Source organism: Lolium rigidum, chromosome 6 (genome assembly GCF_022539505.1).
Source record: "Lolium rigidum isolate FL_2022 chromosome 6, APGP_CSIRO_Lrig_0.1, whole genome shotgun sequence".
NCBI lineage: Eukaryota > Viridiplantae > Streptophyta > Magnoliopsida > Poales > Poaceae > Lolium > Lolium rigidum.
This window is the reverse complement of record NC_061513.1, coordinates 96875222-96884149: the sequence shown is the minus strand read 5'-3', so window position 1 is coordinate 96884149 and position 8928 is coordinate 96875222. Positions and strand designations below refer to the sequence as shown.

Genomic DNA, 8928 nt, shown 5'->3' with positions numbered 1-8928 from the left:
TCAGATCTCAGCTGACAGTAACGCTACAGAGTACAGATACACTCCTGCCACTGTTGTGTCCGATTCCTATACTGGCTGGCGGCACGCCACATATCTACTAAGCCACGTTGGAGCCGGAGATTTATTTTCCGGCGATTTACAGCCACAACCATCCGAGTCGGACAAGTTAGTCGCCGGTTAGTTTACCATCGGCGCGCGGTGCATAAATACCTAGCAACGACAGAGGCCATTATAGCTCAAGTGCCACCACCACCAGTCCACCACCACCACCACCACCCCGGACGACGGACGGGACGACAGAGGCCATTATGTCTTCTCCTTCCTCGGCCCACTGGGTGAGCCTCGTGGGCAGCATCTGGCTGCAGACCATCAACGGCCCCAACGCCGACTTCCCCGTCTACTCGTCGCAGCTCAAGGAGCTCAAGGGCATCTCCCAGGTGCAGCTCAACTTCCTGGCCTTCGCCTCCGACGCCGGCAAGCTCTTCGGCTGGTTCTCGGGCGTCGCCGCGCTGCACGTGCCGCTCTGGCTCGTCGCCTTCGTCGGCGCCGCCTTCGGCCTCGTTGGCTACGGCGTGCAGTACCTCTTCCTCGACAGCGCCGGGCTCCGGTTCTGGCACCTCTTCCTACTCACCGCCCTCGCCGGGAACGGCATCTGCTGGATCAACACCGTCTGCTACCTCCTCTGCATCGGCAACTTCGGGTCCAGGAGCCGCGTCGCCGTCAGCCTCGCCACCAGCTACCTCGGCCTCAGCGCCAAGGTCTACACCAGCCTCGCTGAGACCATGCCCCGCCTGGCCGACTCCAAAGCCAAGGCGTACCTGCTCCTCAATGCCGTCGTGCCGATGATCGTCACCGTGGCTGTGGCGCCCACCCTCAGGCTCTTCGACCTCAAGGGCGAGTCGATGTCGACCACCGACACTGCATTGCTCGTCATGTTCGCCATCACGCTCGCCACCGGCGCGTGCGCCGTCGTCGGCAGCATCGGGTCTACAGCCAGCGGGCTGTCGTCGAGCGAGCACATGGTCAGCCTCAGCGTGCTGCTGGCCATTCCCGTGCTCATCCCGGTCGCTCTCAGGGTCCGGGAGAGCATGAACAAGATACTGGAGGCCAAGCGGGAGAACAGGATCCACGATCTCGGCAGCGACGACGCCGTGGTTGTCATCGAGATGACGGACGCCATAACCACCAAGGAGGAAGAGACCGTGGCGGCGGAGATGCCCCAGGAGGAGGTCGGGGGACTGCAGCTGCTCAAGAAGCCGGACTTCTGGCTCTACTTCTTCAGCTACATGTTCAGTGGCACCCTGGGTCTCGTCTTCTTGAACAATCTGGGGCAGATCGCCGAGTCGCGAGGTCTCGAGCAGACTTCAACTCTGGTCTCCCTGTCGTCTTCGTTTGGATTCTTCGGTCGCCTCCTTCCCTCTTTCATGGACTACTACTCTGCAAAGTAAGCAAATCATTCTTTCCACACACACCTCTTAAAATATTTGTTTGATTCGTTCGTTGAAGATCTTGCGGTCCTTCTAAATGGGGAGCTTTTAACTACCAGCTTGTTAGATACTACTCTGCTTTTGTCAAAGCAACTCGACATGTTTCCCGGCAGCAGGTGCTAACTGAATTTTGTTCGTTTGTGCAGAAGCGGCCACTCCATATCAAGAACTGCGTCCATGGCATCGTTGATGGCGCCCATGGCCGGCGCCTTCTTCCTGCTGCTGAACCCTGAAAACTTCTTCCTGTACGCGAGCACCGCCATCATCGGGACGTGCACGGGGGCGATCACGTCGGTGGCCGTGTCGGCAACGAGCGAGCTGTTCGGCAGCAAGAACTTCGGCGTCAACCACAACATCCTGGTGTCCAACATCCCCGTCGGCTCCCTCTGCTTCGGCTACTTCGCGGCGTTCCTGTACCAGCGCGAGGCCGCCGCGCGCGGGGGCGCCACCTGCTCCGGCGCCAGCTGCTACCGGGAGACCTTCACCATCTGGGGCGCCACCTGCGTGGTCGGGACGCTGCTCTGCGTCGTGCTCTACGTGCGGTCGCGCAGCTTCGCCGGGAGGCTGCCGGTGAGGTTAGCTAACTTGCTAGGCGCTAGACAGAGGGCTTAATACAAGGCCCATGATTTTAACTTAGTGATCAGATCATCACACACGACGCGTCGATCTGCCTCGATGCAGTGTAGCTTTTGTTTTCTTTTTTGGTTCTTGACTGATCCCATGGGGGATACAGACAGAGATCAGGGTGGACGACTGAGTAGATATTGTGCAGGTTGATCACCTTTTCGCTGCATATATTATGCATATAAAGAGTGATTGAAGAAGAAAATCAGGTTTTCATCTTGGTTCGTGCTTCCTCATCTCTTCATTTTCTGGTTTAGGACCACGAGCGGTACTGATGTTGGGAGGTTGGTGTACAGTGGTACAAGTATACTTACGCGGATGAGCTGCCATTAGTAGCAATTAGGGCGTGAAAGTGACGATGAAGGATCTGTTTAGACTTGTATGGGCTAAATTCTGCAAACAGCTGCTTTCAAATTGATTGTGGAGCACCGGCAGGCAGGCTGCTAGCTATACGTGTACAGAAGGATCTGTTAGGCTATTTTGAATTTCTGATTGGTAGGTCCGTACATGTACGAGAGATGGAGAGTAAAACCTTCTTCTACCTAGCGGACCATTCAATTCCAATAACTGCCCATAACAATTTAGCAAAGTATTTGTTACGAGCGATAGAGTCTGGTACTACCCCAGTACAGAAATGCCGAGATTCAAATTCAAAACAGAAAAATCTAAAATGTGGCCCCAATGACAGTCTAGTGACCTTGTGGACATGACCAAGTTCATCACACCACCTGTCTTTCAGGATCTTAACCAGACGATGCACTGCTCATTGCCGCATTTACCCGAGCAGCAGAACACACAGCTCCCGTCTTATTTACATCGACCCATCCCTTCCGACAACAGCGTCCCTGTTTTCCTACCAGGACACGCATGAGGATGTGCATGTGAGGAGGCAGATGCCGCCATTAAAGGATGCACAAGCAGGTTGGTCGATCCAACATCGGCCTCGTGGTCCTCTCGCATGCTGTTCAAGCTCAATGATAAACGCAAAGTTCAGTTCCATCCTCCCCGTGTACTTTGGATGGGCAGACGCCATTTATTCGCCGAAAGCTTGCAGAGCCATCACTCTGCTACCCCTCCTACAATCTTTAAGCTGGTGAGCTAATGCATTATGCATTTAAGGGTTTATATGTGGTTGGCTGGCCGCACTGGCGCGTGAGGGCGCAGCACCTCCCCCACGTCGTCGGTGATCGACGTCCAGGTCCAGCGCGCGTCCGATCACTCCTCTTCAGCTTGAAAACTGACATGGACTTGAGAAATCCTGTCACAACATACAATGACACTGATCGATCCACGTTGGAGGGGCCTCCCTCTTTTTCGTTAAAAAATATCTTAGATAGCTGAAAAGTTCTAAATATAATTGGCTGGTTTCTTTATTAGATTGGGTTTTGGTTTAACTAGATAGATCTTGCGATTCCATGTGGCATTGGACCTACAAAAAAACTAAATTAGCGACACAGTAATGAAAATATGGGATTTTGCTAGTTCTCAGCTACTTCTTACTTAGTGAAGCTTTACACACTTGACTTGCATCGTGATGCGTGCTAGTTATGAGTTGCAACTAAAATTTGATAACATTATTTGATTGAGAACGAAGTGAAGTTAGTTCTCTATCGACTGAAAAATTGTTACACCCTAAAAATAAATATTTTTAGCCTCTCTAAATTTTTTCCACCGGGTCTCTTCCATTAGAGAGCAAGCCGATCGGCAGGCTCAAGTTAAGCCAAACCTCCTGCACCCCTTTCGTGTTCTGCGGCAGCTCGCTGCTACAGTATATATGGTTCAAGGCTTCAAGCTCGCATGGGAGAAGGAATGATGCTTGGTGGAGCGTAGTTATTGTGGTAGATGGTGGATGGTAATGGCGGTGGTTGTTGAGGAGGCAGCTCCATACGCAAAGGCCATGAAATTTGTCCTGTGAGTGCACATGGCCTGCACGAAGGCTAGCGCAACGCCCGGCAAAAAAGGAGCGAAAGGTAGGAGACGAAGTGAAAGTGCGCGCTCTTTTTCGGCCCGTTTCTAAGTGCAGATTTGCAATCCGTCGTGTGCTGTTTAGCTGGACATCTCAGTTTGTGGGCGCCATGATTATAGTCGCGCGTCTCTTGTTGTTGCTTGCTCGCTAATGGTCGGATCAGATTCGGTAATGTTTGCTGCTGAAAGCATGTCATCAGCTAACGAAAAAATATCTGCGGCATTCGCTCAGGATGCAATGAATGTGAACCTCGAGCGCGCGCTGGACTACTCATTCTTCTTGAAGTGTCCAGTTCTTTGAAATATCCGATTCGTGACGGAGTTCTAAGGACATGTACAATAATGGTAGAAATGCGTTCATTATTTTAGTAGTTCACGTCATATAGAAAAGATGCTAAATATAAGTGGTACAATGCATTATTTATTCGGATTTGCTATTTCTCAGTCGCCTGAGAAAAGTCCAGGTCTCAGTCGATTTTTTCAGCCGTTCGATCATCTTTGAGATTCGTGCGCCCGGTTTGTCCATTTTATCATGTTCTTTGCCGGGTTGCCCGTTACCCGTTACCCGTTTATTTTGTGGGACTTGTCTTTTCGGCTTATCTATCCGTTTGTCGTTGTCACCGTTTCATTTCAACAGAAGGGGAGAGGGGAACGAGTTCGCAAGGTGGTCGGCGAGTTCGCCGCCGCCGTCGTCGTCGCCGAGGCTTGGAGAGTTCCTCCCTGAAGCGGAGGTTTCAAGGCGGTCGGCGAGCTCGCCTCCGTCGTCGTCCTCAGCGTGCGATTATAGTAGATCTCAAGGCGGTCGTGGAGCTCGCGCGTCGTCCCCGATCCTCACTAGCAGACCCGATTTCAGCAGGTTTTTCTCGAATCAGCTATCCTATTCTCCTATTTCTGCAGTGTTATGTTACGAATTTGTGTTGTGTGTTCTTAATTTTGCTTTTGTAGCTTGTATGTCTTCGTGTTTATCCGGCGATTTTTGAATGCCTCGTGTGTTAGGGTTGTATGATTCAAATCATGTGCGCCGTTTTAGTGTTTGATTTGAGCTAAGTTGCAGTGTAGGGAGATGTGGAGATAGGCTAGTGTTGTTGCATTGTTGGTCAGGGACGGAGACAAGGGGTGATGAGCAGGTGCTACGCCCCCCCTATGATCCTGATTTGATTTGAGTTTGATGCTTGTCCATGGTGTGTTTAGTTGCCTCTTTGTTTACCTGCTATACTGAGCAACTCACTATATATCATGCTCCTGTCTAGTAATTATTTGCTTCAGTAAGTCATGTCCATTTTAGTTGCCTGTTGTTTTACCTGCAACTTATTAAATCCATGTAATCGCCTCCTGTTTACCAGTAGACACTTTTTGGGAGATTTTAGTGCTTTCTGTTCAAGTGTCACTATTTTATGATGCTTTTCTTTTGTGTATGTATGCATTTATTTATGATGCATTTACTGTTTTACCATGAGGTATGTTTTTACTCTTGCGCTCTAAACTTTATCTGTTGTTCTGATGAGTGCATTAGTGCATTAGATTATGAATTCAGTTTGTTTCTGCCATCCTGTTAACTTCCTTGCATTTAGTTGGTGACAATAGAATGTGCTCAGATGCATGCATGCTGTCTACACTTTACTGTGCAAAATGGTTGCAGTTCTATGAAATCAAATGATATGTATTGCCACTGTACTTCCCCGCGAGAGTCTCGATGAACGAGCGAAATTCTGCCCATCCATATCGACCTTCTGTAGACATAGCCAGGGCAGCATTTTGGTTCCACTTCAAAAACCCCACTTGTTGGGAGATCATGTGCTCCAAACCTATATTCGAAACCATGAACTGTTCATTTCCGTAAATAATAAAGCAATGATTTCAAGCTCATAACTCAGTACAAGCAACAAAATGCAGTGCCCGAAAAACTGATACTGTCCTGTTTCAATTTACTGTCGCCTGCCTATATCATGTTTTTGCTTTTTCACTACCAATGTACAGTTTTTGTTAGCTATTGAGGTGGTTTTTCATACGTATGTGTGAGCAAAGCATAACCATCTGAGCCAACTCTAGAAGTACATAATGATCGTCAAGGCGACATCTTGTTGAATGTGTACTACTGCTTTACACCAAATTTTTATACTAGCAATTATGTATGGCTTTCCTTGAACATGTTATATGCATCATATGAAATGTTTCGGTATACATGATTTTTTGTCGTCAAGTAATATGCCAATGAACATGTTGTCTGATAAGAAGTTGTAGGACAACATGTAGATAGCAGCTTCACACCTTTTTACAGTAGTGTTTTCCAGGAGTAGAGAACTAGCATATGTTGTGCTGTGTTATTCTTTTGTCCCTCTTTGAGGACTGTGCCCTAAGTTGCATTTTTATCTTTTCATTTTTTGACTAGACCAATGGAAAAATTTCCGGAACAAGTGCTTAGTGTCATCAACATGAACGACAGAGATTTTCCGCAGAAACACAATAACTCTGACAGTAGTGAGGAGGTAAGAATATCCTTCTTTTTATTCTTTTTCTGTATCTGCCTTTTGTTTATATACTTAACCTTTGTATACTCATGACAGTCTATTCTTTTTTATACTCAGGATTGATGTAATTCCGAAGAAGAAACCATTGTCCTAGGGGCAGTTAGTTCAATTGTAAGTATGGATACTTTTGTCGGTTGATGTTTAATTGATGGAAAAGTGATATATTTTGATCATGTTAGTGCACGTTTGTTCAGATAAAAAGAAGTCTGAAACGTAAACGCAGACCTAGTAACATTCAGAAACAAAAGAGAACGGTGAGTTCTCAATATATACTTAACCTTTTTTCATCACAGTGCATTTCTTCTCTTTTAGTTTCATCTAGACCATTTGAACTCATAGTTTTTTTCTGTCCTGTTTTGTTATATTAGAAAATTGTTCGAGATAGAAGGCAAGGAAGACATCTTGTTGACAAAGATGTTGTATCAGCTAAAAGTAGATACAATGTCAGTTCTCTGGTTCAGAAAATGCAAGATTTGGATGAAAACCAGAAGCAGTATCTAAGGGACATAGATTTTGGATCAATACTAGATCTCACTAGTGGTACTGTGCCATGGTCTTTTGTTCAATGGCTAGCAGATCATGTCGACATAAAGAATGAAGGATTTGCTTTTCAGCACAAATTTATTCCTATCACTTCAGAATCATTTGCCCATGTCCTTGGTGTTCCAGCTATAGGAGTTCCTGTCCCTAATGAGTCCAAGATAACAACAGCTGAATTTCTGCAATTATTTGGATTATCAGAAATGCCAACCATCAAGTTCTTCCGCGACAAGATTAAGAAAGGGCAAGAGAAGTTTGAGTTCTTAAGGTGCTTCATAATTGTAGCTCTTTCATCCTTTTACTGTCCAACCTCAAGTACAAAACCTAGCACAGCTTATCTTGGTGCCCTTGTCAACATTGAAAACATCAAGAGCTACAATTGGGCTAAATTATTTCAAGAGTGGAATTTATGGTATATCAAGAAGTACCAGAACTCTACATCAACCTTAGCTGTATGCAACTACTATATTGCGGTTAGTATCTTATCTTGTACTTGTACTTTTTTATATTTAATTTCTTCATTTTTCAATTCTTCTTTTACTTTTTTGTAACATATGTAAGTTTGCCTTCTTCAGGTTCGCTATCTTGATTTCTTAGACTTTGGATCAGTCCAAATCCATTCTACCCTCCCAAGAATATCAGTGTGGAAAGGAGATATGATCAAAGAATATATCAAGTTGGACATGGATGACGACAACTTTTATGGCAAGCTGGAAGTAAGTAATTGTTTCTATACTGTGAGATACTTCATTTTCTTTTTTGTGTGGTCATCTTTGTTTTGTCTGCAAAGATGATCTTCATTTATTGCTTCTGGACAGTAAATTAACCTATTATTTATCTTCTCTATTTTGTTCAAACAGATCAAGGATATTAAGGATACATGCTATGGACAAGCTACATCGGTACATCTGCTTGCTAACGGTGGCTTCTCTATTGAGAGTTTCAGATTGTCTCTCGATTCTTTTCAGCAGTGCGCTTTGAGTGATAAGGTTACTTACTTTTTTGTTCCTTTTTTCTTCCAGTCCTCTCTGTCATGTTCTTTTTAGTTAATTCATATGTTTTTTGACGCACATACATTTTCTCTGTTGTCTATTTTCGAAGAAGGTTAAAGACAGTATCTCCTCAATGTTTGAAGACTTCGCTGTTAATGAAACACACTCAATTTCTTCCAAAGTGCAAAGTCTGCTCATAAATGTACTACAATGCCTAGTACAAAATAACTGCTTATCTTCCCAAAGCACAGAGAAAGTGAATTGCTCTTCACAAGATGAAAACATATCAGTCAGTACTAATCGGGAGTCTGGCGACACTTTGAAATTGCCCTCAACTGATACAAGCAAAAACCTGGAAGGAAACCAAGGTTTGTTTATTTTGTACATTGATTTCACCTTATTTATTTTTTAGTCTGATAGATAAGTCTTTTTTCATTTTAATTATTGATTTTTTATGACTAATCATGTATGTTTTTTATGACAGGGAACTCAATTAGATGTTCTGGCAGCCAACAATCCAACAATTCAGTAAATGCAATTAATAACAACAAGCATCACCAAGAACAACTACAAGAGAGCAACCAACATAAAAAAGATCAAATGATTGCATCAACAGAGCAGGTTATTTAACTTATGTACCACTATATGTCTATTTTTCAAATATTTTCATTCATCCAGCTATTTTTTAAAATATATTCTCCTTTTTCTAAATAATATCATTACAGATAATTGCACGACTTGTAGAGCCTGCAATTTTTGTCAAAACTCATGATGAACCTATGCACTATGTCA

The 8928-nt window shown here is 45.1% G+C and overlaps 1 protein-coding gene across 1 annotated transcript; it reads left to right on the top strand.

Moving 5' to 3' along the window:
* The first annotated feature begins 246 nt into the window (after positions 1 to 246).
* On the top strand, positions 247 to 2329 carry LOC124663583 (protein NUCLEAR FUSION DEFECTIVE 4-like). Its single transcript, XM_047201270.1, has 2 exons — positions 247 to 1444; positions 1634 to 2329. The coding sequence occupies exons 1-2, from the start codon at positions 309 to 311 to the stop codon at positions 2097 to 2099; spliced, it is 1602 nt and encodes a 533-aa protein (XP_047057226.1). The 5' UTR covers positions 247 to 308; the 3' UTR covers positions 2100 to 2329.
* The last annotated feature ends 6599 nt before the right edge of the window (positions 2330 to 8928 follow it).

Coding starts and splice junctions, on each gene's coding strand:
- LOC124663583 (XM_047201270.1), top strand. CDS start 309: ATGTCTTCTCCTTCCTCGGCCCACTGGGTGAGCCTCGTGGGCAGCATC. Junction 1,445..1,633: donor ATGGACTACTACTCTGCAAA/GTAAGCAAATCA, acceptor TCGTTTGTGCAG/AAGCGGCCACTCCATATCAA.